The sequence below is a fragment of the Enhydra lutris genome, unplaced genomic scaffold (assembly GCF_002288905.1).
Source record: "Enhydra lutris kenyoni isolate GAN:26980312 unplaced genomic scaffold, ASM228890v2 scaffoldscaffold69, whole genome shotgun sequence".
Taxonomy (NCBI): Eukaryota; Metazoa; Chordata; class Mammalia; order Carnivora; family Mustelidae; genus Enhydra; species Enhydra lutris.
This window is the reverse complement of record NW_019154153.1, coordinates 7333514-7360612: the sequence shown is the minus strand read 5'-3', so window position 1 is coordinate 7360612 and position 27099 is coordinate 7333514. Positions and strand designations below refer to the sequence as shown.

At 48.9% G+C, this 27099-nt stretch overlaps 2 protein-coding genes across 3 annotated transcripts in view; one reads left to right on the top strand and one right to left on the bottom strand.

The window, feature by feature from the left end:
• LOC111159673 (vesicle associated membrane protein 1) overlaps nucleotides 1-9890 on the top strand; it is a 76721-nt gene extending 66831 nt beyond the window's left edge. The window contains exon 5 of the mRNA XM_022522230.1: nucleotides 9200-9890. Within this exon, the coding sequence (XP_022377938.1) occupies nucleotides 9200-9252 (53 nt within the window). The 3' untranslated portion in view covers nucleotides 9253-9890. The remainder of the gene's footprint in view (nucleotides 1-9199) is intronic.
• Nucleotides 9891-12667: 2777 nt separating this feature from the next.
• On the bottom strand, nucleotides 12668-26927 carry LOC111159742 (lymphotoxin beta receptor). 2 transcript variants are annotated; one of them, XM_022522323.1, is made up of 10 exons: nucleotides 26889-26927; nucleotides 18749-18845; nucleotides 18394-18519; nucleotides 18161-18313; nucleotides 17736-17832; nucleotides 17508-17599; nucleotides 14835-14942; nucleotides 14544-14569; nucleotides 13742-13967; nucleotides 12668-13564 (listed from the first exon to the last, which is right to left on the bottom strand). In XM_022522323.1, exons 1-10 carry the CDS (start codon nucleotides 26925-26927, stop codon nucleotides 13323-13325), a joined length of 1206 nt encoding a protein of 401 aa, XP_022378031.1. In that variant the 3' UTR covers nucleotides 12668-13322. The 2 variants fall into 2 exon arrangements, with proteins under 2 accessions (XP_022378031.1, XP_022378030.1); XM_022522322.1 differs by lacking the exon at nucleotides 26889-26927 and adding an exon at nucleotides 18985-19255.
• Between the last annotated feature and the right edge of the window lie 172 nt (nucleotides 26928-27099).

Below are 27099 nucleotides of genomic sequence, written 5' to 3'. Positions count from 1 at the left end.
TCTCGAAAACATGACATTGATTAAAAGAAGTCAGACAGGGGCGCCTGGGTGGCTCAGTGGATTAAGCCACTGCCTTCGGCTCAGGTCATGATCTCGGGGTCCTGGGATCGAGTCCTGCGTCGGGCTCTCTGCTCAGCAGGGAGCCTGCTTCCCTCCCTTCCTCTCTCTCTGCCTGCCTCTCTGCCTACTTGTGATCTCTCTCTGTCAAATAAATAAATAAAAAAAAATAAAAGAAGTCAGACATTAAATGGCTAAATAGGCAGCTTTAATAGACTAATTGATGGGGATAAGTCACAAGTTAAATTGTGAGTATCTCTACAGACTAATTGACGGGGACAAGTCATAAGATGAATAGTGAACATCTCTGGAGATATCCTGTATCTCAAGATATATATATATATATTTTAAAGATTTTATTTATTGGGTGCCTGGGTGGCTCAGTGGGTTAAGCCGCTGCCTTCGGCTCGGGTCATGATCTCGGGGTCCTGGGATCGAGTCCCGCGTCGGGCTCTCTGCTCAGCGGGGAGCCTGCTTCCTTCTCTCTCTCTCTCTCTGCCTGCCTCTCTGTCTACTTGTGATCTCTCTCTGTCCAATAAATAAATAAAAATCTTAAAAAAAATTTAAAGATTTTATTTATTTATTGGACAGACAGAGATCACAAGTAGGCAGAGAGGCAGGCAGAGAGAGAGAGAGGAGGAAGCAGGCTCCCCGCTGAGCAGAGAGCCTGATGTGGGGCTCGATCCCAGGACCCCGAGATCATGACCCGAGCCCAAGGCAGAGGCTTTAATCCACTGGGCCACCCAGGCGCCCCCATCTCAAGATATATTACCTATCTCCCAGAATGTTAACTGAGACCCAAGCAGTAAGGATTACTGAGGGGGGAGGGGTGTGAAGTCTTCTGGGGTGCTGAGAAGGTTCTGTATCTTCTGGGATGTAACCTAGTTGTAACACTTCTTCAGGCTGTACACTTAAGATCAGTACACTTTACATAGTTTACTGTATGTATCTTATGACTTAATAAAATGTGAAATGAAGAAGAATTAAAAACTAAAGTGTGGGAGGAAAAATAAACTTAAGTGGTTTCCTATTGCTGTTAAAGTCCAAAATCGTTATTATAGTTTGTAAGTCAGGCTGATCAGCTTCCTACCTACTTCTCCAGCTTCATCTCTCTGTTCCCAAGCTTCAGCCCAGCTCTTCTTCCTATTACGGGACCTTGGCACGCACCGTTCCCTCCTTCCACTGGGAGAATTCTCTCCTCCCCACTTCACCTAGCTCACCTTAATTATTCTGCAGGTCACATCCTGAATTTCCTCAGGGAAGCTTATCCTGATCCTCAAGCTTAGATTAGGTTTCTGATGATACGGTATGTTTCTACTTTATAGCACTTACTTAACTGTATTTTTCAAGCTTTGGAAGGTTAGGTGGTAAGTGCATCTTGTTTGTGTTATCTTCTGATGCCCGGTATATAGTAAATACTCATTTCATACTTACCGAATGCTAATTTTAAAAGTGAGCCTTGGATTGTCTTAACAAATGAGTAGTCCAAGGCCACGGAGTATGAGCTGAGACCCAAGGCCATCAACAAGTCCTGCTGACTCTGTTTCCAAGGGATATCTTCAAACTGTACACTCTCCCCATCTGTCTATCGCAGGAGCCTTCTACCTGGTCTCTCGGGTTCCAGTCTTTATTCATTACCCACTGGATTATTACAGATAATAATGCCCTATTGTCTATTCTCTCAAAGCAGCCAGATTGATCCTTTTTAACATGAAAAAAGATGGCACTTCTCCCTTGCTCAAAACCTTCCAATAGCTGCTCTGAATTTAGAATATAATGAAAGTCCTTATCTTGGTTTATGAAGCCCACTGTGATATGACTGACTCCATGTGGAGCGCCCTCACCAACCCGACTCTAGCCCAGACGTGTATTCCCCTAACTCTGACATCCCAAGGTCCCAGGCACTTTCACACTAGCTGAATATTCCAAGAGGAACACTGGTTCCTTCTGGGTATTCAGTTCAGATGCCCCCTCCTTGAAAAGACTTCCATGAACTCTTGTCTAAAGTAGCTAGGTAGTTACTCTCACTTTCCCTATTTCAGTTTCCAGCTTAACACTTACTGTTCCCGATTTATTTTGATCATCTGTCTCATCTAATGAGAGCAAGAGTGTGCCCTTATGGTCTGCTTAGCTCTGTATCTTTGATACCTAGAACAATGTTTAGCACATAGTAGGTGCTCAGTAGTTAAATATTTGAGATTTGATGAATCCATGAATACCTCAATGCCTGGGCTCTTTGTTCCTTCCCAGCTGTTGGTGACCATAGGCTCATTGAATCCGGTTTCTTCATAGACCACTTAGAGCTGTGCTAGAGTCTAGTGTGGTAGCCAATAGCCACATGTAGCTATTTAAATATAATATTAGATTGGGGCGCCTGGGTGGCTCAGTGGGTTAAAGCCTCTGCCTTCGGCTCAGGTCATGATCCCAGGGTCCTGGGATCAAGCCCCACATCGGGCTCTCAGCTCGGCGGGGAGCCTACCTCCCCCTCTCTCTGTGCCTACCTCTCTGCCTACTTGTGATTTCTGTCTGTCAAATAAATAAATAAAATCTTTAAAAAATATATAAAATTAGATTAAATTTAAAATTTAGTTCCTTCAGGGGTGCCTGGGTGGCATAGTCGGTTGAGTAGCTGACTCTTGGTTTCTGCTCAGGTCACGTTCTGAGGTCCTGGGATGGAGCCCTGCATTGGGCTCTGGGCTGAGAGCAGAGTCAGCTTGACACTCTTTCTCCCTCTCCATCTGCCCCTCCCTTCTGCGCACCCATGCTCTCTCTCTCTCAAATAAGTAAATAAATAAGTCAATCTTTAAAATAAAATTCGGTTCCTCCACTGCGCTAATCACATGTCAGGCGCCCATTAGCCACACGTGGCTGGCAGCTCCCATATTGGACAACACAGATAATAATTTTTATCATTACAGAAAGTTCTGTTGGACAATGCTGATAGAGTTTTTTTTACAAATGGATTAATCCCAAAGGGAGTTGTTAGGCCTTGAGTATAAAAATAGTTGCCTTTTGAGGTCTTGTTGCTTTGGAATGGCTGCCTTGTTTTTCCTCCTTTCGACTGGTTTCTGCATGAATTGCCCTACTTGATTGGACAAGCTTTATCAAACAGGTGTGTGTCTGTGTGTGTGTGTGTGTGTGTGTGTGTGTGTGTTTAATGTTATGTTAGTCACCATATAGTACACCATTAGTTTTTGATGTACTGTTCCATGATTCATTGTTTGCGTATAACAGCCAGTGCTCCATGATATACGTGCCCTCCTTAATACCCATCACTGGGCTCACCCAACCCCCCCACCCCCGAAACCCTCAGTTTGTTTCCTGGAGCCCATAGTCTCTCATGATTTGTCTCTGTCTCTAATTCCACCCCCCTTCATTTTTCCCTTCCTTCTCCTAGTGTCCTCCATGCTATTCCTTATGTTCCACATATGAGTGAAACCATATGATAATTGACTTTCTCTGATTGACTTATTTCACTTAGCATAATCTCCTCCAGTCCTGTCCATGTTGAAGCAAAAATTGGGTAGTTATCCTTTCTGATGGCTGAGTAATATTCCATTGTATGTACCAAGATATGGACCACATCTTCTTTATCCATTCATCTGTTGAAGAGCATCTCAGCTCCTTCCACAGTTTGGCTATTGTGGCCATTGCTCTATGAACATTGGGGGGCATATGGCCCTTCTTTTCACTACATCTGTATCTTTGGGGTAAATACCCAGTAGTACAATTGCTGGGTCATATGGTGGCTCTATTTTTAATTTTTTGAGGAACCTCCACACTGTTTTCCAGAGTGGCTGCACCAACTTGCATTCCCACCAACAGTGTAAGAGGGTTCCCCTTTCTCCACAACTTCTCCAACATTTGTTTTCTTGCCTTGTCAATTTTTACCGTTCTAACTGGCGTAAGGTGGTGTCTCAATGTGATTTTGATTTGAATTTCCCTGATGGCTAATGATGATGAACATTTTTTCATGTGTCTATTAGCCATTTGTATGTCTTCTTTGGAGAAGTGTCTGTTCATGTCTTCTGCCCATTTTTTGACTTGATTATATGTTTTTTGGGTGTTGAGTTTGAGAAGTTCTTTATAGATCTTGGATATCAGCCTTTTGTAGTGTCATTTGCAAATATCTTCTCCCATTCCATGGGTTGCCTCTTTGTTTTTTTGACTGTTTCCTTTGCTGTGCAGAAGCTTTTTTATCTTGATGAAGTCCCAAAAGTTCATTTTTGCTTTTGTTTCCCTTGTCTTTGGAGACGTGTCTTAAAAGAAGTGGCTATGGCTAATGTCAAAGAGCTTACCGCCTAGGTTCTCCTCTAGGATTTTGATGGATTCATGTCTCACACTGAGGTCTTTCATCCATTTTGAGTTTATCTTTGTGTATGATGTAAGAGAATGGTCGAGTTTCATTCTTCTGCATGTGGCTGTCCAATTTTCCCAGCACCATTTATTGAAGAGACTGTCTTTTTCCCACTGGATATTTTTTCCTGCTTAGTCAAAGATTATTTGACTGTAGAGTTGAGGGTCCATATCTGTTCTCTACTCTGTTCCACTGGTCTGTGTGTCTGTTTTTGTGCCAATACCATGCTGTCTTGGTGATCACAGCTTTGTAGTATAGCTTGAAATCAGGCAATGTGATGCCCAGCTTTGCTTTTCTTTTTCAACATTTCCTTGGCTATTTGGGGTCTTTTCTGGTTCCATACAAATTTTGGGATTCAAACAGGTGTTTTGAGGGTCAGTCCATAATTTGAGGATCTCAGAGGTATACAACTTAGAACAAGTAAATCTTTTCATGATAAGCACATAAAAACAAACAGGTGCCTAGAAGATACCGAACTATATAACTCTGTTGAGCAGAAGCATGGTTAGGGGATGTGTTGACCTTGGGTTGGGGGAGGTGAGAGGTTGGCAGTCCTAGATACTCAACTAAATTAACTCTAAGGTAGAATTCCTTTAAGATGAAGTGTTCTGTCAGAAATATAAATATAATTATAAAGCTATGAGCAACATTAAACAGACCAATATTATAGGCCCAGTTCATGAATGAGAATCTGAAGTAAAATATTAGCAAACAGGGTCCCAGAGGTCCATTCAAAGAAAAACAGAACAAGATCAAGTGTGGGTTTCTTCAGAAAAGTAAAGATAGTTTAACATCAGGAAACTGATTTATGTAATTTATCAGGTGGATAGATATATAATGAACTCTTCGGAGGCTTAAATGGCATGTGTTTGCTTTTTGTAAAGATTCAATATCCATTGTTAGTTTAAAACCTCAGTGAAATAGGGGTGCCTGGGTGGCTTAGTCGGTTAAGCATCTGCCTTCAGCTTGGGTCATGATCCCAAGGTCCTGGAATCCAGCCCCGCATCGGGCTCCTTGCTCAGCAGGGAGCCTGCTTCTCCCTCGCCCTCTGTCCCTGCTTGTGTTCTCTCTCTTTCTCTCAAATAAATTAATAAAATCTTTTAAAAATAAAAATCTCATAAATAAAATCTAAAAGAAAAAAAAAAGGGACGTCTGGATGGCTCAGTCAGCTGGGCAACTGCCTTCGGCTCAGGTCATGATCCCGGGGTCCTGGGAACGAGTCTCACATTGGGCTCCTTGCTCAGCAGGGAGCCTGCTTCTCTCTCTGGTCTCTGCCTGCCACTCTGCCTGCTTGTGCGCTCTCTCACTCTCTGACAAATAAATAAATAAATAAAATCTAAAAAATAAAAACCTCAGTGAAATAGTAAGTGATGGATATTTTCTTAGTGTAATAAAAATAAATCTATTACAACTCCTGCTAAATGGGGAAACACTAAAAGTATTCCCCTTAAAATCAGGATGAAGACAGTAATGTTCATTAATGCCGTTGACCATTTAACATTGTTCTGAAGGTACTAAGCAATGTATTTAGATGAGATTAAAATCTAAATGTCTTAGAAGTATAAAAATTAGATAGTAGAGAATAATTTCACAGGATTTAAAGGAGATGACCCAAGTGCATCAACTGAAAAGCTCTTATAGATGCTAAGAGAATTCAGTAGGTAGCAGGGTTAAAAAAAATTAAGTCAGAAAAGATCCCATTTCTGTAGCATTTATAAAGATAAAACACCTAGGGGCGCCTGGTGGCTCGTGGGTTAAAGCCTCTGCCTTTGGCTCAGGTCATGATCTCAGGGTTCTGGGATCGAGCCCCACATCAGGCTCTCTGCTTAGTGGGGAGCATAGGTCCCCCCACTCTCTCTCTCTGCCTGCCTCTCTGCCTACTTGTGATCTCTGTGTGTCAAATAAATAACTAAAATCTTTTAAAAAAAGATAAAACACCTAGGAATGGACTTAGCAAGAAATACTCACAATCTATATTTTAAAAAATTAAACATTAAAACACTAACAAGCCACACAAAAGGAATCAACACATTGAAAGTCACCATGTTCTGGGACGCCTGCGTGGCTCAGTCATTAAGCATCTGCCCTTGGCTCAGGTCTTGATCCCAGGCTCCTGACACGCATGGAACCCTGCCTGGACCCCCCCACTTCCCCAGCACAGAGCCCAGCAGCGCCTGCTTATCTTTCTCTCCCTTTGTCTGCTGCTCCCCCTGCTTCTTCTCTCTCTTTCTGTCAAATAAATACATAAGATATTTTTAAAAAATATATCATCATGTTCTTGAAAAGGAGCCAGCGTGAGGAACATGTTAGTTCTCTCTGAGTAAGATAAATCTGGTGCGATCTCAATACAAATACCAGTGGGAGCTTTTATAGGGGAAGGGGGACTAAAGACGCTGATCTTGAAGTTTATTCAGAAAAGGAAGTAAGAAAACATTAGAACATTCTGGAAAAGGAGATCAAAAGGAGCTCTAATAGATATTAAAATATAAAGCTAAATTAATTGGAAGACTGTGGGTGCTAGCAGATTAAAAAGACAGATCAAAAGAGGAAACCTGAAAATCCAGAAGTAAATGCAAATTCTTACACAAATGTGGTTTATGCTAATGGCAGTGTTACCAGTTAGTGAAGAAATAAATCACTGTTTAATAGGTGATTTCAAGGATAGCAAAATAACATTTGGAAATTGTTCTATAGAAAAATAGTTAGAGATGAACAGACAGTGGAAAGTAAATTACAAATGACTCTTTTTAAAAAATTTTTAAAAAGATTTTATTTATTTACTTGACAGAGAGAGATCACAAGGAGGCAGAGAGGCAGGCAGAGAGAGAGGGAGAAGCAGGCTCCCTGCAGAGCCGAGAGCCCGATATGGGGCTCGATCCCAGGACCCTGAGATCATGACCGGAGCCGAAGGCAGAGGCTTTAACCCACTGAGCCACCCAGGCGCCCCATTTTAAAGATTTTATTTATTTATTTGACAGAGAGACACAGCGAGAGACGGAATACAAGCAAAGGGAGTGGGAGACGGGGAAGCAGGCTTCCTCCTGAGCAGGGACCCCGAGGCGGGGCTCGATCCCAGTACCCTGGGATCATGACCTGAGCCCAAGGCAGATGCTTAACGACCTACTCACCCAGGCACCCCAAATTACTCTTAACATAATGAAAATATTTACTAGCAATAAAATGAAAAAGTTCACTCATAATAAGAAATGCAAATAAAAATTATACTCAGATAACATTTTTCACCTTTCACATTGGCAAAGATCAAAATGTTTGATAACACACTAAAGTTGGTGTTGGCATATGGAAATGGACACTCTTAAAAATAGCTCATGTTCAGGGACACCTGGGTGGCTTAGTTGATTAAGCGTCTCCCTTCAGTTCAGGTCTTGATCCCAAGGTCCTGGAATCAAACCCTGAGCCCAGCATCAGGCTCCCTGATCATCAGGGAGTCTGCTTCTGCTGCTCCCCCTGCTTGTGCTCATTCTCTCTCTAATAAATAAATAAATAAATAAATAAATATCTTTAAAAAATAGCTCATGTTCAGTCTCTATGGAGGGCGATTTAGTAATGCTATCAAAATAAAATACACCTACCCTTTGACCTCCAATTTTATTTCTAGCAATTAAAAAATAAGATTTTATTTATTTATTTGGCACAAAGAGAGAGATAACAAGAGGGAGAATAAAAGTAGGGGGAGTGGGAGAGGGAGAAGCAGGCTTCCCGCTGAGTAGGGATCCCAGGACCTGGGGATCATGACCTGAGCCGAGGGCAGACACTTAACAACTGAGCCACCCAGGTGCCTCTCTAGAAATTTTTGTTTTGTTTTGTTTTGTTTTTGACAGAGAGCTAGAGAGAGAGCACAAGTAAGCAGAGTGGCAGGGAGAGGGGAGAGAGAGAAGCAGGCTCTCCGCTGAGCAGGGAGCCCAATGCAGGGCTCGATCCCAGGACCCTGGAATCACGACCTAAGCTGAAGGCAGCCGCCCAACCAACTGAGCCACCCGGGCGCCCCTAGAAATTTTTTGATAGCAATACTCCCACATGTGTAAAACAAAATATGTTATTATTGTGGAACTTTAAAAAAAAGGATTTATTTATTTATTCGAGAGAGATTGAGCATGCATCTGTGAAAGCAGGGGAGGGGCAGAAGGAGAGGGAGAGAGAGATTCTCAAGCAGACTCCCGACTGAGCACAGAGCCCAGCTATGTATGGGCTCTATCTCATGACCCTGAGATCATGACCTGAGCTGAAACCAAGAGTCAGACACTGAACCAGCTGAGCCACCCAGATGCCCCTGGAATTGTTTTTAATAGTAAGATTGGAAATGAATTAAAATGCCTCAAAGGGATCTAGTTAAATGGGGTGACCATATAATGGGATACTATGTAGAAGCAGATATAACAATTAACGAGGGAGCTTTTTGATACTGACATGGAATTATGGCCAAGCTATTTTGCTAAGTGAAAAAGACAAGGGGAAGGATATACGGAGAATGTGGGAAAAAGGAGGAAGGGAATATAAGTGTATATATTTGTAAGTTACCTCTGGAAAAAACATCAGAAACAGTGACAGTGGTTGCTTCCAGGGAGGGCACTGTGGTGTTTGAGGGTCAGGAGTGGAAGAGAGACATTCCACTGTTTACTTGTTGATATTTTCTGAATTTTGATCCATATGAATACCCAAAGAAAGGAAATAAAGTTAAAACCAGAAAAGAAAACGAAAACTTAACTTGCTCTGATTTACACAAAAAGAATGTCTCATGAACCATGTTCTTTTCTTTTCTTCCAGGACCTCTATCCTCAGAGGATTGGCTTTTTATCAACCTGGACTTTTCCTCATGATAGCAAGATGGCTGCCACAGCTCAGGCATTATGTTCTCACACAAATATCCTCCACACAAGAAAGAAGGGACAAAGAAAGCCAAACACTTTCTCCTAATGATGTGTTTTTGTCCTGGGAAGGAAGACTTCCCTATATACATCATTGGTCAGAAATGGACCTCATGTCCATCCTAAACCAATTTCTGGCAGAAGGAAATGGGTTTACTGGCTCCTGGGATTAGGGAAAGGGCCTCTTCTGCTAATGTCATGGAATCTTTGTCCTAGTACAGAAATGGGGTTCTGTTCCTAGGAAAGGTACAGAGGTCTGCTGGGGGGTTTGCAGAAAGAATTTATCACAGTCGTCAATGTGAACCACTCCATCTTTTGAAAATAAATAAATAAATAAAAACTTCATTACCCTTTTGGACAACATAGCCCCACATCTCCCACTGCCAGTACTCTATACCCAGTTATGTCCATCTCTCTTATGGACTGCTGTCTTAGCCTCCTTCCTGGGCTCCCTGCAGCCATGCTGTCATCAGTCTGTGTTGCCTTTGTCCCCTGTGTGATATAGGAGTGGCATTCTCAGAAGTCAAGTATGGCAGGCTAGCTGGATTCAGACCCAATTGTCCCCTCCTCACCTCTTCTTGTATCTGGTTCTTTCATTCTTCCTTTCTTTTTTTTTTTTTTTTAAAGATTTTATTTATTTATTTGACAGACAGAGATCACAAGTAGGCAGAGAAGCAGGCAGAAAGAGAGGAGGAAGCAGGCTCCCTGCTGAGCAGAGAGCCTGATGTGGGGCTCAATCCCATGACCCTGGGGTCATGACCTGAGCTGAAGGCAGAAGCTTTTAACCCACTGAGCCACCCAGGCACCCCTGGTTCTTTCTTTTGAAGATAACAATCAACAGGCTGTCCTCCTTGCTTTTCTATCAGCTTTCATTCTAGGGAGAGCTCCTCTCAACATAAAACATGCTCTGTTGGTGTGGCTTGGAGCCTGTTAACTCATCTCTGGCAAAATAATCATGGGCTGTGTTATAGGCTGAATCATGTCCCCCCAAATTCATATGTGGAGGTCCTATACCCCAGTACCTCAGGACACGACTGTGCTTGGACATAGTCTTTAAAGAGGTAATTAAATTAAACTGAGGTCATTAGGGTGGGCCCTTATGCAATCTGACCGGCGTCTTTATAAGAGGAGGAGATTAGGGGTCCCTGGGTGGCTCAGCTGGTTGAATGTCCGGCTCAGGTCATGATCTCCTGAGATGGCACTCTGCACTGGGCTCGTGCTCAGCACAGAGTCCGCTTGTCCCTCTCTCTCTCTGCTCTTTCTCTCATTAAAGAAAAAAAGGAGATCAGGACACAAACAGGAGGGAGAAGACCACATGCAGGGAGAAGACAGCTATCAGGAAGCCAAGGAGAGAAGCCTCAGAAGAAACCCACCCTGCTGACACCTTGATCTTGGACTTCTAGCCTCCAGACTGGTGAGAAAATACTTTTCTGTTCTTGAAGCCCCCAGCTTGCAGTGCTTTGTGATGGCAGCCCTAAGAAATTCACACAGACTGGTGTGGTCCTAAGTGTGAACGGTGCCACCTAGGGCCTTAGCACCGTTTCTTTACAAAAGCTTTCATCCGGGGCGCCTGGGTGGCTCAGTGGGTTAAAGCCTCTGCCTTCGGCTCAGGTCATGATCCTAGGGTCCTGGGATCGAGCCCCAAGCCGGGCTCTCTGCCCCGCAGGGAGCCTGCTTCCTTCCCCTCTCTCTCTGCCTGCCTCTCTCCCTACTTGTGATTTCTCTCTCTCTGTCAAATAATTAAAATCTTTAAAAAAAAAAAAAAAAAGCTTTCATCCGTTTTATTTTGTTGAAAAATGTATAAAATTTGGTTTTTATCTAAATACATTGGAGCAATGATTAAGGATTCACGTAGTCTGGCTCTGGCATACTGGAAGAGAGGGGGGATTAACTCTAAAGATACAGCTCTCTATAGCTTTAAAAAAAAAAAAAAAAACACCTAAAAATTTTTTTTTATTTTATTAGAGAGAGAGAGAGAAAAAGAACAGGGGGAGGGGCAGAGGGAGAAGCAGACTCCCCGCTGAGCAGGGAGCCGGACTCAGGACTCAATCCCAGGACCCCGGGATCATGACCTGAGCTGAGGGCAGATGTTAAACTGACTGAGCCACCCAGGTGCCCCATGACTTAATTCTTAAAAAAGGAATTTGGAGGGACGCCTGGGTGGCTCAGTTGGTTGGGCGGCTGCCTTCGGCTCAGGTCATGATCCCGGTGTCCTGGGATCGAGTCCCACATTGGGCTCCTTGCTCGGCGGGGAGCCTGCTTCTCCCTCTGCCTTTGCCTGCCATTCTGTCTGCCTGTGCTCGCTCTCTCTCCCTCTCTCTCTGACAAATAAATTAAAAAAAAAAAAAGGAATTTGGATCTAATACTTTCATGGTCAACCTTAAATAACCCATCCGCTCCGTTGGCTCAGATGGCTACGTGTCCCGCAGCCACGCCATCCTGATGAGCGCCAGCGACAGAGTTCTTAACACTAGACCCACACGGTGGCCTTTTATGGAAGGCGAAGTCCTCTGGCAGCTGCTTCCCTCACAATCCTTCATGTGCAGGTTGTCTCCACCAGGCAGTGAGATAGATAAATTCTAGGGCCCAAACATTTCCTAGTAGAAGAGCTTGAGAAGATTTAAAGTCCTTTTGGGGAGCAAAATAAGACAAAACGGAATAAACAAGTAAAAATCACGAGAGCCCCTTCTGAAGGAGCGCCGAAGGAGGTCGGCCTGGATCTCTTCACCGACAGAATGGGAACTTGGTCTCTCATATTTTATCTCTGAAGTGCTTGTCTTTCCCTTTGACCGGCCATGTGGAAAGAACACTCTTTCACTTTGCACTGTGGCTAGGGGTGTGAGAGTTGGCTCCGACTGAATGCCTGGGGGACGTGAAGGAGATCTGCTTATTTGAGAAAACCAGTCCCCCGCCCCGCCCTCACCTACTCCTCCCCACCATCACTTTTTTTTTTTTTTTAAACCTTTTCGGGGGAAATTCTATACAGGTGTGTGGTTTGTGAAGGTTTTACCTCCAGAGCCGGACTGACTGGGTGGAAATCCAGCTTTGCCGTTTGCAGCTGAATTGGGCAAGTCATTTACCCTCTCTGTGCCTCAGTTTCCCCATTTGTTCAAGGAGAATATTGAAAGTATCTCTCTCAGGGAGATGCAGTGAGGATTGCTTAAGTTAATATTATAAAGTGTCTGGAGCACTGTCTGCCACCTTGTCAGCGATCCCAGGCTAATACTGTTATCACCTCAATTACATACACCAGCCCTTTGTAGGATTGTATTTTAGTGTTTTGACCTTTGCCTTTGACATTGCCCCAGTGGAACAGCGTTTCTCTGAGAATCCCAAGAAAATGAGTGATCTAGGTCTCAATCTCTTTATTTGCATGTGGTTACAATTTATAAATACACTTGCCATTTTCCTCCCCCTCCCAAACTCTCCCTTCTACCCAGTAACTGTGTCCAAACCCCCCAGTTGTCAGTCCTTCCCTTTCCCATCAGGCAGAGAGGGGAGGGGCAGTCCTCCATGAACCCCATCTTCCTACAGGGTCTACTTCAGTCCGTGTGAAGGGTGGGCTCTCAAAGGGCCTCTGAAGCTTGGGGATGAGCACCACGAATCTGCTGGAGGTCCCGCGGATGTCCTCGTCTGTGACCATGTGGCCGGTCTCCTGCTCGGCCGTGCGGAGGCTGCCGAGTGCCGTGGTGGGCAGCAGTGAGCATCACATGCCCGGTCCGTGCTGGAAGCTGAGCTGTCGCAGGCCCCGTGGGCAGGAGGGTCTGCAATGAAGTCTCAGGCCCGCTCAGCTGCTGGTGAGAGTCTTGTGGGGGGTACCTACCCAGCCAGTGCCCGGCCCTGCTCTCGGAGGTGCGTCTGAGGCCTGGCCCCTCACGGTCTGCCTCTTAGGGGCCCGACCCAGGCCCTCGGTCAGTCCTGGGTGGGTAGGGCAGCCTCAGGGAGAAGGTGCTCTTGCACATCCCTTCTGGCTATTCCCAGACACCAAGAGGCATGGGTGACAAGTTGGGTCCTTGGCTCTGTTAGAGGGCGTGGCAGCCCAGTGTCTCTGTTTCAGCCAGATGCCAAGCTTTGCCATCCTCCTGGTAGGGTGTGGAGAGTCCAGGAGGGCCAGGGGCACCCTCTTCAGGGGTGGGATATGGAGGCTCTGGGGAAGCAGGGGGGTCTCCGGGGCCCCGTGCTCCCCCCAGGACCGGCCCATTGTAGATGTAGATGTTGCCGGTGACAGTCACAGACCCACCGGTGACATGAATGCCGCTGGTACCTGTGGGAAAGGAGGCCGACTGAGAGGGGCTGATGGCAAGCTGTTGGGAGTCTCTGTCTTGCTCTGCTTCAGTCTTCTTATTTCTGTCTGGCCCACACTTGCCTCCTGCCCACCATCCCTCCCACCCCACCCTTCCTTCCCTCCCCCTCTCCTCCCTGCTACCTGCCCTAGGCTCACCATGGGCCACCTGGCTTTGCTCTGGGAGCTCCGGCTCCAGCTCCCTGGCCTGGCCGAGAGGACTCTGTTGCTGTAGCATCTCTTCCTCCAAAGCTGGGGGTGCTGGGAGACTGGCCGAGGCGGGGGCTATGTCTCCAAAGGGCAGAAGTGGCTTTACCAGGTCAGGGAAATGTGGGTTGACCCTTGGAGGCTCCCAGCTTCCATCAGCGGTATTTGATTCCTCTCCCTGGAGGAGAGAGGCAGAGAACCAACCGATGACATGGGTCTTGGATCCCAGCTTTCTTGAATTCCCACACCCCATCCCATGCTTAGGCAGCTCACTGTTCTCCTCTACTCCACTTCATGTTCCCTGCCACAGGGCCTTTGCAATTGATGCCCCTCTTCCTGGGGCACTTTCCCCGAGATGTTCTGATGGATGGCTCCCTCATTTCTTCAGCTCTCTGCTCAAATATCAGTTTGTCAGAGAGGCCCTCTCTGTCCACTCTAAGATAATGTACCCCCACCCTTTGCCACTGTCACTCACTGTCCCCCTACTGAGCTTTATTTAACAACTATCACCCACTGATATGTATTTCTTTAACTTTAGTCTTGCTCCCTTGGCCCGTAACTCCAGGAGGGCAGGAACTTTGCTTTGTTCACTGCTATATCCATGGTGCCCAGAACAGAGCCTGGCACATGGTAGGCTCAATCACTTATTAGTTGAGTGGATGTTGAAGCCTACACACTCTTACCCTGCCTACCCCAGCCTATTCACTTAGCCCAGCCTGGCCCTCCCTGCTGCCTTCTCAGCCTTCCCCATTACCTCTGGACGCCTCTTCAGCAGAGATCCTGCAACGGAAAATGAAATGGGGGTCAGGCCTCCATTAGGCCCTGGGCCCCCTGGCTTGCACCGTTCACAGCCTACCGGGGTGTATGCCCCCCACCGTGGGTTCCCAGGGCTATCGTTGCCCTTATCTCCAGCCTAAGAATAGGGGGCTGGGTGGAGAGGATGTCCATGCTGGGGGCGGGCATCGCAAGTCTTCCCTCCCTCATGCAGGTGAGGGCAGCCAGCTGGCCAGGCCTGCCTCCCTGCCTGTATCCAGCTTCTTCCTACCTAGCTTCCTGCAGAGAGAGGGGTGGCTCTTCCAGGTGCAGGCCAGGACGGTGGTGAGGAGCAGGAATGAGGCCAGTGGCAGCAGGATGGCCAGCACCATCATAGTTCCTGTGGGGACAGCAGACAGGGGAGCCATGATGACACTGGAAAGGGCAGGGTGGGCGGGGTGGGGGGCTAGCTAAGGACCAGGTTTCCAGTAGTTTGGGCGACCTACAGAAAAGGGGGAGCAGCTTTTCCCTTCCAGACCCACTAAAGCTCCTAAAGGCAGAATTAGAGAAATTTCCCTTGGGTTACAGAGAAGGGAAACCAAGTCGGACTTGGAGAGGACCTGCTGACAGCCAAGAGCAACTCACGGATGGAGATCTTTGGGGGTGGTGCTGGTGGCCACCACATAGAGACCAGGGAAAGAGGCAGTTTGTGGGTGAGAACAGATGCATGCTCAGTTGGGTTTCCAGGGCTGGAAGAGGGGGTGGAGGAGGTACAGGGAGGGTGGGGCTTGGGTTTGTAAGCGACTCAGGACACAGGGTAGAGCAACACTTCTGTGGACGTGCCCATCCTAGAGAGAGGCCACTGTAGGGGATGAGATTGCCCCTCTGTCTCTGTGGGGTGTTTCTGGGGGTGAGAGAGGAGAGGCTGCAAGTTCCCCACCCCCTTGCTTAGGGCCAGTTCCAGGAGGGGGAGGGAAGGGAGGCTGGGACTTGGGTTTCTCAGATTCTGGTATGTAACCTTGGTAATTTCTGTCTTTCACAGCAGAGTCTACAGTGCCCATCACGTGTCTGGAGAAGGTTAGGAAGGATTGGAGAGCTGCATCCTGGAAGCTTGCCCTTTCTGATCCATCTAAACCTGGGGCTTAAGGGAGGATAGAGTGGGAGGCCTGGGAAAAAAAACTGAACCTGGAGTCCAAGACATCTGGGTTCCAGCCCAATTGGGTGACTTTTTATCATTCCTCCTTTTGGAGCATATCAAAGGTAAAATGAGGGGGTTAGGTACATACGGTCTAAAATTCCAGCTCTAAAGTGCCAGTGGCATGATGCATGGTTATAAAGTAACAAGAGGACATGGAAAAAGATTTAGGATATATTTGAGTGAAAAATCAAATTACAAAATATTCAAATGACTCCACTTTTAGAAAAACAACTGGAAGGATATATTAAGAAATGTTAAGAGTGGATATGCTAAGTGATGGTCCTGTGGGTGGTTTTTAGTTTTGTTTCTCTGAATTTTCTGATTTTCTACAGTATGCATACATTTATGGCACGGGCTCTGGAGTAAGAAGGAACCGAGTGTAGGTTTTCATAACATCAGTTACCACCTGTGTGATCTGGGGCAAGTCACATGAACTCTGCCGAGCCTCCTTCCCTCCGTGAGCATTAATAACAGAACTACAGTTGACCCCGGAACAACATAGGGGTTAGGGGCGCCGACCATCGTGCAGTCGAAAATCCATGTATAACTTTTGATTCCCAAGAAGTCTTCACTCTGAATAGTCTGCCGTTGGCTAGAAGCCTTACCAGTAACACAGCTGATTAATGCAGGTTATGTATTTATATACTGTGCTCTCACAATAAAGTGAGAGCAAAGAAAATGTTAGAGAAAATCATAAGGAAGAGAAAATGATTTACAGCACTGTGCTGTATTTTTTGAAAAAAAGCCACATATAAGTGAACCTGCGCAGTCATGTTGTTAAAGGGTCATCTGTACTTTGTAGAGTCATTAAGCAAGATTAAAAGAGTTAGGGACGCCTGGGTGGCTCAGTGAGTTAAACATCTGACTTTGGCTCGGGTCATGATCCCAGTGTCCTGGGATGGAACCCTGCTTCAGACTCCTTGCTCAGTGGGGAGCCTGCTTCTCCCTCTGCCTGCCTCTCCCCCTGTGTGTGCTCTCTCTCTGTCTCAAATAAATATATAAAATCTTAAAAATATATATTAAATGAGTTAGTGATTGTCAGGTGCCGACAGAGTGTCTGACACACTAGCTCTCGATAAATGAAAGATATCATTATGTGGTAACTTAAAAAAGTTAATAAACTCTCTCCCAACTTATAATCTTTATAGTCATTAGAAATATCCCTCAATCATTTGCTGGGCTAGGAAACCAATAAGTTCACAGAAAAAACAAACAAACAAACAAAAAGCAACAGACTGAGAAAGAGTCAAATGTGGGGTGAATTTTCTAATAATATAAGCGTGTAATCTAATAAACAGATTCTGTCTAGTAAGTAGATTATATGACGGTGGCAGGTCCAAAGTGATGATAGTGATGTCAGCTACAATTTCATGTCAGTAGGAGTGGTCCTTGGCACACATTGTATGTAACTTACAAGTTATATGTATATATATAACATTATATATATGTGTATACATATGTTATATATGTGTGTTATATATATATGTTATATATATGTATATATGTATATATATACAATATATGTGTATATATATATATATAACATATGTTATATATATATGTTAAGTTATATATTATATGTTAAGAGTATATGTTAAGTTCGCCAAGGGATACACCCTAAGGAACTTCTCCACTTGCCCCAATTCTGAGATGCATTCAGCTTTTCCCCACTTTTTGAGATAGAAGGAATAAAGGCATCTTCCCAGACTTCCCTCCCCACCCCCCGCCCCGCCCCTCCCCATATGCCCCTCAGCCCCAGGCGCTCACCTGGCATCTCCGTGTGCTCTGGGGGATTTCTGCAGCTGGCGTCAGACCGGGCAGTGCCTGGAACTGCCTCCACCAGGCCCTGCTCCTCACACCTGCAGCAGAAAGAGAGGCCCGATTCAGGTGGGCACAGGGCTGGGAGTGGCAGGGTGAGCCCATGGGTGTGAGCATAGGGTGGTCAGCAGCTGGCACTTCTAGGATGGTGGGGGAGTGGGGTGGAGGGACACTCACCTTGTATGGGGCTGGCAGCGGGCCCTGGGGGAGGAGGTGTTCTGGAAGTGGCCTGCCTTACAGGGCACACAGTTTCTGTTAACTACCCCGACTTCATCTGGCAAGAGAAAAGCAAGGCCAGCCACGGTGAGTGGGCAAGGGTGGGGGGCGGGTCTTTCCATGCTTTGAATTTCCGCCGGTCCCTGCCTGCCCCCCCATCTCATTCCTCGGCACCTTTCCTGATCTCCCTCTTGCTGAGAGAAGCTTTCTGAGATTCTGCCTCTGTCCAGGTGTCTCTGCAGACCCCTGTGGTGGGTCCTTCACAGGGAGGGAGAGGCGGCTCTTTATACCCAAGAGAACTACCTGGGGGGCTCCCCCCCCAAGTCCTGGATGGTGCTCCCTGCACCCAGCGTCCTTCCTGCCCTCCTCCCACAGCAACCTCTGACCTGTCGGCTTGGCCTCAGTGCCTGGTGGGCAGTCGGAGAGTGGCTCACAGTGTACACACTCCGTGTCCCAGTGCGCGCAGAACATTCCTGGTTGGCAGCGGCACTGGGTCTTCTGTCTGCTGGTGCAAGGCATGGTCTCCTCGAAGCCCAGCACTGGCGGGGAGACAGGAGAGCTCAGTGGAGGGCCCACGCTCTGGGAGATCCCAGCCTCCCCCAAGCCCCCTGCTACTCACTCTGGTCACAGGGGCGGCACAGCTGGCAGAAGGAGAGATGGTTCCAGTGCTCGTTGTAGGAATTTTCGGGACACTGGACACAAACGGTGTCCTGGCTGGGGCTGCATTCCACGGAGACGTGTGTGCCTGGAACAGGAGTGGGGCCCTGCAGTGTCAGGGGAGCCCGGATCCCCACTTGCCTCTGCAGCTCTGCTTGCTGCAAGACCCTGTCCTCTGGAGAGCCACTCATGAAGGATGGCTGCCTGGCTTTCCTGGGAGATGGTGTCTGTCTTCCCTCCGAGGCAGCAGCGGGGTGGGCCAGAGTCCCCTGCCACTCACCTCCCGTCCCCAGCTTCCTCGGGCCATTGCCTCTCACCTGGGGGGCAGCGGGAGCAGCAGACCTGATGCTTGGGTTCGTAGTACTCCTTTTCCCGGTCCCAGCACGTTCGGTTCTCTGTGTGGTATGGGGGCTCCTTCACGGGGAGATGGAGGTGGGGGGAGAATTACTCAGGGGTCTGCTGGGAGGGCAGAGGGACTAGAGAGAGGGCTGTGCAGACCCCCTTTTGCCCTCCCAAGCCAGCCACCACCCACCTACATGGGCCCCTCCCTCACCAGTCGGGCCTGGGATGCTGCCAGGAGACCGCAGAGGCCCAGGATGAGAGGCCCCCAGGCCAGGCCGCAGGGGGAGGCGGCCCATGGCAGGCGCATGGCGGCCAGTAGGACAGTCGGCCAGATGGGTAGAGGCCGGGGCAGGAAGGTGGGAGGCCTGCACGTCCTGGGCAGTGGTGGCAGCAAGCTCCCAAGCCCAGGGCCTGGGACAGGGCTCGGGCTGACGTGCCCCCGAGGGCCGTGCGGCCAGCCCTGGCCTGGCCTCCAGGGCTCCAGCGCCGGCTCAGGAAGTGGGAGTGGAGCGAGCCGGCCTTCGGGGCGGGGACAGGGAGCTCTGGGAGCAGAGGCAGCTGTCGCAATCGGGGAAGAGGAACAGGCTTGGCTGCCCCGATGCAGGGCGGGAGGGGGCGGCCGGGAAAGCACGTGAGGGCAGCAGGGCCGGAACCGGGCCTCCTCCCTTCTTCGGAAGCCTGGCCAGCAGGGGAGGACTGCAGGGGTCGGCTAGGTGAGAAAGGGCAGCAGAGTCAGTGGACAATGCTCAGATGGGCCTCGGAGAGCAGGGCAGAGCTGGCTTGGAACAGAGAGAGACAGACAGAGCTGTGTCCAGCTGGGTGCCAGCTCTGAAAGTGGAAGGGCCTGTGGTTGACAGACGTGGGGAGTGCAGGGACCCCCAGGGACCCACAGTCAGCCAGCCAGCCAGCTGCAGCATCTGGGAAACAGAAGTCCCACTTGGCATCCATCTGGATGCCTGGGAGTTCCTGCCCTGTCGTGTGACTTTTTAAAAGACAAGCTACAAAGGCATAACAAGTCAGACAGCCCTCCCTGTGCGTGATCCATCCCTGTGCCCACGTTAGTGGGCGCAGGTCACCAAGAAGACACAGCAGAGAGGGCAGCGGTCCCCGCTCCCCTGTTCTTAGATGACAGGGAAGAACGGGTAGACCCAGTACCGGAAGATGAGTAGGGGCAGCTGCCCTGGAGCTGGACAACCTTGGCCCTCAGTCCCAGCTTCCTCACCCAGGAGACTGAATCCCTCTGCATGGGAGGAGGCTGAGAGCCCACCCATCCAGCCCCCTCGCCTCAAGGGTGAGAAGACGGAGGCTGAGGGGGCCACTGAGAGGAGACCGGGATTCCAGGGGGTTTGGTCTTGTCCCTACCCCCTTTCTTCCCATCATTTCCCTGCGACCCATTAACAGCACCCCCATGTCCCCTGATGCCAGGCTCTCTGGTCTTTAGGTCTCTGTGCTCCTGGCTAGCTCCCATCTGTCCTTGAGCTTCAGCAGGGCTCTGGGAGCACCCCCCACCCCACCCAGGCTGCTCGGCTCCCACCCGACTGCAGTCTGGGACCTGCTGCTTTCTGCCTCCTGCTCCACCAGGCTGTGAACTCAGCAATGGTCTGGGTGGAATCTTTAAGTCCGGCTCCCAGTGCTTAGCCCAGTCTGGCCCATGCCCAGTGTTTGGTATGCATTTATGGAGTAAACGACGAGGCCTTGATCATATCACCCAGTCAGTCTGTGCAGACCCAGCCTGGAGTTCAGAGTTCCTGATTCCTGGGTTCCAAGCTCAACCAGCAACCACGCTGCCTCCTTGTGACTTGGACTGTCTCCTTTGGCGTGAGGGTCTGACTTACTCTCCGGAGATAGGTTGCCTAGGCACCGTCCCACCCCTCTCCCTGCAGGGCACTGCACTCATCCTTGCAGTGGTTGGTCTGACTGGCTGGATAGGTCTTGGTGGGGAGCTGGGAAGTCCTGGTGCAAGAGTGTGTCTGGGGAGGAGGGCTCCCAAGAGAGTGAAGGGCCTGCCTGAGTGTAGACAGCTCAGTTCACTCTCCTTGTACAAGCCTGAGATCTGTACTCTGTGGGCAAGTGTTTATCCGGAGGGTCCAAGGCTGCCTGGAAAGGGAAGACATTTCAGAGCAGCATGCACAGCTTGGGGCTGCTGCTCTTTCCCGGTCAAGGGAACTGGGGGCTGGGACTGGACTCAGCACTGAGCTCTCCAGTGCATCGAGGCATGTCTGTGTGTGTGGGGTCCCCAGAGCCTTTTTCCTCCTTTTTCTTTTTTTACATTTTATTATGGAAATTTGCACTAGCATATACGTACACAAAAGGGGAGAAAATAATATTGTGAACTCCAGCTTGGGCTCATGGCAGTTTCCTCCATACAGCCTTCCTCCATTCTTCCAATCTTCCCTTGATTATTTAGAAGCAAACCCCAGACACAGATCACGTCACTTGAAAATATGGCAGGATTTGATCCAAAAGACAGGAGGAACTCCTGTTTCTTTTAACTGAGGTATAATTCATAAACAACGAAATGCATAAAGTACACTAATCTTATGCATACAGATCAGTGAATTTTCACTTTTGTATGTTTTTGTGTATCTCCCTACGACACTTCCTGTACTTCAAAAGGTTTCTGCTTCATAGGTAAGCACTATCTCAGATCTTTTTAAAGCCCAACTGGCTGGACTACGTTCTTTTTTCTGCTGCCAATCTCATGCTGTCACGTCAGCCTTCAAGGACTCTCTGGATCCTAGATGAGAGCCTTAAGATCTGGACTTTTATCCTGGTCCCATCACTTCCTCTCTCTGGGCCTCTTTTTTTCCCCCCCTTTGCCAGTCACCTGCCGGTTTGCTTACAGATCTGTTCTCTAGTTTCCTCGGCTCTGTGTTGTATTACTACTGGAAACTACATTTCCCAGATTCCTTTTTCCTCCGGCTTCTGGGTAGGTTCAGCCAATAGGAAGACAGGTGGGAGGAAGACAGGTAGGTGGGAGGAGGAAAGAAGCCAGGCTCTTTCTCCCTGTCTCTCTCTGCTTTCAGCCATCGGACCTCACCTGCAGTTGGTTGTGCTTCTTCCTTCTCTCCTTTCATAATCCCATCTCCTCTCAGGCAGCCCCCACTATTTACTTCCTGCCGAATGGCTTAGGGGGCCTCCGGGTCTATAATGCTACATGACCCTGCTGGTTTTCCAGTCCTGGAGGTGAGGCGGCTTCCTGCTTTGCTACATTCTGGGTTGTCTGCTGTCCCCCTTGGCTTCTTATCTCCTTCATCACCGATGGACCAATCCCCTGGGTTAAATTTCTTCCACTTGAAAGACTCAGAGCTTTTCCTGTTTCTAGGCTGGACCACGATGGACAAAGCCTAGCAAGAAATGGTTATTATGCCCACCCAGCCCTCTCCAGGAGGATGAAGGAAACTCACAGCGGAGATCCATGAATTCTTTATGGACAGGGCATTGTCTTGGTTTCTTTCCTTTGTGTTCTTCGCCAGCTTCCTTCAAGTTGTACTGATTTTCTTTGGGCAGCGCCAGGCCTGGACGGTGTACCCCACAGATTCTCGGAACATTTGGGAGTGGGGCCCTTCTCTCAGGCCTTCCTCCAAGGGGCCTGCTGAGAGATCCTTCTTCCCAGAGGTCCAGGAAGAATCCAAAAAGGGGGTTGGTGGGAATGGATTCTTTAAAAATTTAAAAAAAAAAGATTTTATTTATTTATTTGACAGAACACAAGTGGTGTGTGTGGTGGGGGGGGGTGGCAGGCAGAAGGAGAGGAAGAAGCAGGCTCTCTGCTGAGCAGGGGCTCAACCCTCTCAGGAGGGCTCAATCCTAGGACCCTGGGATCATGACCTGAGTTGAAGGCAGAGGCGTAACTGACCGCGCCACCCAGGCGCCCCACGGATGGATTCTGTTGGATACTCTTTCTTTTTTTCCTCTTCCCCACACTGCTCTTAGCCAACTAGTGCCCTTAGAAAGGGTCTGGGAAACACTGAGAGATGAGTCATGGGTGAGGGCCAGCCTCCTCCAGATTATTTGCATTTTCACTGGGGACCATCCTTCTCTATAATCCCAAAGAATCATCCAGTTGTCATTTGTGCCAAGGTAGAGAAATCCTGCCTTGACCCAAAGGAATAAACATCTAATGGTGAACTTCTAAGCCTCCTGCCAGGTGACCGGAGTAGGAGTCACAAGGAGGAATTTTCCATACCATGTAAGCGCAGATAGAAGTATCACTGTTTTCCACAGTGGGCAGCCCAGTGTTGAAACGCTAATTAGCTCTAAGTAGTGAGAACAGAGAGTTGCATTTAATTGAGTGACTCATTTTTTACACTAGAAAGGATAGAAGCTGAAATGGAAAAAGTGAAGGAAATTTAGATAAATTAATAGATGACAAATTAATGAGTTATCCAAGGAAATCAGGATGTTTGATGGAGATGCTTTCTTCTAGCGCATCGCTCTCTGTCAAAGATGAACCTTGAGTCTGAAGATGCTGATTTTGTGGTCTTCTGCAGAGTGGGTCAACAAAGAGTGACCAGTAGACAGTGGGGCCACCAAGATGAATAAGCCTAGCACCCGTTCTTAGAGAACTCAGTAGGATCTGTGCACATGCAGGCACACAAACCCACACATGCACACACGCACAGGTTAATAGTATCCAGCAGTAAGTGCTGCCATAGAATTCTCAACAAGGCTTCTCTGGGAGTGTGGGTGAGAAAGTGATTATTTCCATCATGTCCTGTTCCCCAGAGAGCAAGAGGCCAGAAGACCCTTTAAACTCAGGACCCTCATCACTGCAGACCCTCTATTTTACTTCTCTCCCTGTAGCCTTTTCCCATTTTATGGTCAAAGCCTAGGGTCAGGGGATGGCTAGAGCTGGGAGGGAAGGAACAGCTTGGTTTTTGGGAGAGGCCGGGGGAACTTCCAAACTGAGGACAACAAGGCCCTGGGTCCACAGCAGAGCAAGACTCCACTTCTTTGGAAGTCAGGAGAACAACACTGAGCAGGGAAAAAAGAAGAGGCTCAGCTGTCCTACTGGCTTCCCTCCTAACTCCTGGGTGACTTTGGGCACGTCACTTAGCTTCTCCGGGGCTGTGGTTCCTTCTTGCATTAAGTCAATTGGAAGGGGCCTTTGGGACCATCTGGGCTGTCTCACCCTCACTTGCCCCTGCCATTTCACTTTTCAGATGAGAACACAGGGGCCCAGAGAGGTAAAGTGCCTTTTTGAAAGTCACATAGTTTAAAGGCAAATATGGGAGTCACAGAATACCTATGACATGGTCCCATTTACGAAAAAAAAAAAAAAATACATGTAGGCCTATAAAAGCACGCAAAAAGATCCAGACCAATATATAGATTATGACGGCTCTCCTTGGGTGGAGGGGTGGGTGGGAAATGGAGCAAAGGGGAGCTTTTGTCGTTCTGTGTATTTCTGTATTGCTGGAAAGCTGCATTGCCACAACAATGTGTTTGGGCATGATTTCTGCACTTTCAAAGATCATGTTTTATTTTACTTATTTAATTTTAAAATTTTATTTATTTATTTGACAGACGGAGAGAGAGCAGGAACACAAGCCCGGGGAGTGTGAGAGGGAGAAGCAGATTCCCCGCTGAGCAGGGAGCCCCATGTGGGGCTGGATCATAGGACCCTGGGATCATGACCTGAGTCGAAGGCAGACGCTTAACGACGGGGCCACCCAGGTGCCCCTCAAAAGATAATATTTTAAATGGAGCCAGGACAGAAACAGAAGTGTAGGTCTCAGAAACAGAAACAGGTCTCAGATTTCCGTTTCTCACAACAACAAACTTGATCTGGCCCATTCCAGATCTAGGACACTTTCTCGAAGCCCGAGCTCCCTCCCGGTACCCTGCCAGGTAGTTCCAGGGACACCACGTGCTCCTGCTCAGCCCAGCCAGCCCTTGCAATTCTGCTCACAGAGCCCTTGGAGTTGAAACTCTGTGCTATGCTGCTTTAAGCCACTGTTGGATATCAGACACTAGCAAGGGAATACAGAAGACAGGGAAGTGCCTCTGGGAAACTTCAGGATCAAACAGGCAGGGTGCTGCATACCCTGTTTGTAGGTAGGATCACTCCTTGTTTAGGGACCTGACTTCAGGGAGAATGGAGGATCTAGGGGTGTCAGGGTCCCACGGGAACGTGGGGATGGTGTAACGAGAGCTTTTCACAGAGTCAGGTAGAGAATTGGGGACCCAGATTGCTGAGGAGCCCAGGCACTCTGTGTGGGAACCTTCATGGCTTTCAAAACCAGGTGCAGGGGAGCTCCAATTCCCCGTGAGTCTCTGGCTGGTTCATCATGGGAAATAAATGGCAAATGCCCTAAGCAGACAATCCCACAGGAGGAGAATTCTGATTTTGTGTTTCACTTAGCTGCCATTTTGTTCTGTGCCCTCAGAAAACTGGCTTCTTCTTGTGGAGGGTCAGTTTCTTCATCTGGAAAATGAAGGAAAACCCAGCCTTTCCCTTCCTAGGAGGGGGCTGTCCCCCGCAGGCATCCAGGGAAGCCATGGGACTGGGCTGGGAATCCTGGTTGACAGCAGCTCTCACTTTATGAGGCCACAGAGAACTCCTGTCCCAAGAGGAAGCCCCAGGACCCAGCTGCCCCCTGAGTTTGGAGTACCCCGCTTCCCTCTCGTGTGCCTGGTAGACTCCTCCATATTCCTCAAGATGCAGCTGAGATGCTGCCTTCTTCAGGAAGTCTTCCTGAGTTTCCTCAGGGTGAGTGCCTCTCGCTGGCCCTCCCCGGGGCTCCCTCAGCCCTTAGTTCTTGTCTCTGCCCAGAGAGAGTCTTTATCTTCTGCTGCCAGCCTGCCTGCCGGTCTTCTTCTACCCGTCTGCGTCAGTGCTCAGGCGGGGCCTGTGTCTGCCTATCCCAGGTCTGCTCCCCCCAGGGAGGTGGCAGCAGCCAGTGACAAGTACTGGGGCTGCCTCTGGTAGGGGTCTGCTGTGGCTGACCTGCCCTCAGGCTCAGGGTCTGGGCTGTGTGGTTGTGTCTCCTATGCCTCCCTGGGCTTCTCTCTGGGACATCGCCCTGCGCCTTCCCTCTCTGCGTGCTCACTGCTTACACTTCACTCTTTATCCTCTTGCTGGATTAAGTTTGGAGCTGAGATCTTGGAGGAAAAACACAGCCCCGACCAGTGAGCTTTTCCTTCCTTCCAGGGCTGGAGCAGACAGGGCTTACTCCGTGACGCCCAGTGCTGCCCACATCCCTCCCTGTCCCCTCGGTGTCAGCTGTCCCTAATGTGCCCTGGGCTCCAGGTCTGTGCCTGGGTGCCCTGCCTGGCCCCTGTGCTGCCTCTCGGTGACCACATTCCTGCAACCCCGTGACCACAACAGGGGACATTACACATTCCTGGCCTGGCAGCCAATGGTGTAAAAAAGAACAGAATGTCCCAGGGCCCCGCCCAAGCTTCAGCTTCACCTGGGCCCCTCCCTGGCCTGGACAAGGTAGGGGGTGGTATCGAGGAGTCAGGAGGGAAGAGGATGGACCAGGAGGGAAGGCAGTGGGGCCAGGATGTGTTCCCACTTTATTGAGGAAGGAGGAAACTTGCAGATAACCCCTTCTTCTTCTGCAAGTCCTAGGGGTGAGGCTGACCCAGGGGTGCCTTTGGAAGGAGTCCCCAGGGAGAGAAACTAGCTCCTAGAAGCCCACTTGGGGCTTCTTCCCCTTGATCTCCTGCCAGGGAGGGGAGAGTCCATTCAGGGCTGGCTCCCTCCCTATCACCCTCGTCTCTCTGCCGCTCCTCCAACTCTGCCCTCCCTCCCGGGCCTCCATTCTGTCCTCCTCCATGGATCTCTCTTTTTCTGCCTTCTCTGTCCTCCTGGTCTCCCCGGCTTTAGTCCCCCTCATCCTGATTGGTTCTTCTTCCTTTGTTTTGCCCTCCTGGCTTGGTTTTCAGGATTTCTCTCCTAGTCCATGATCTCTGACCCTCCCCGTCCATCTGTTTCTGGTCTCCTCGTCTGTCAGCACCCCCCACCGTTACTTTTCTGGGTGGGGGGCTGTTGCCTTCTCCACTCCCGGGAAGTCCAGACTCTCCTGGCACCTGCCCTCAGGAGCCTTCCGCCCTTTGGAGAACTCTTAGCTCAAACTCCTCCTTTGCCCCTCCCCCTGCCCTGCTCACCTTTAATTGAGATGCTAATGAGGCTTCTGTCGCTTCCATCCCAGCCTGGCGGGCGGGCTCCCTAGCCAGGCCGTTGCACCTGTCAGGTGAGGGGGAGGAGAGGCTCGCCTGCCAGATTCAACTGGAAAGGAACCAGTCCCAGTCCAGCCACAACCTGGGAGCTGGGAGCAGGAGGCAGTCCAGACGTCCTGGAGGCCTTTAGGCCCTGGGA

What these genes read in the sequence shown, in the direction of transcription:
- LOC111159742 (XM_022522322.1), bottom strand. Translation starts at nt 19,080, where the DNA reads ATGCGCCTGCCATGGGCCGCCTCCCCCTGCGGCCTGGCCTGGGGGCCT. An exon ending in CACTGAGGCCAAGCCGACAG is followed by an intron (nt 17,833 to 18,160) that starts GTCAGAGGTTGC and finishes TTCTCTTGCCAG; the next exon opens with ATGAAGTCGGGGTAGTTAAC. An exon ending in TGCTGAAGAGGCGTCCAGAG is followed by an intron (nt 13,968 to 14,543) that starts GTAATGGGGAAG and finishes TCTCTCCTCCAG; the next exon opens with GGAGAGGAATCAAATACCGC.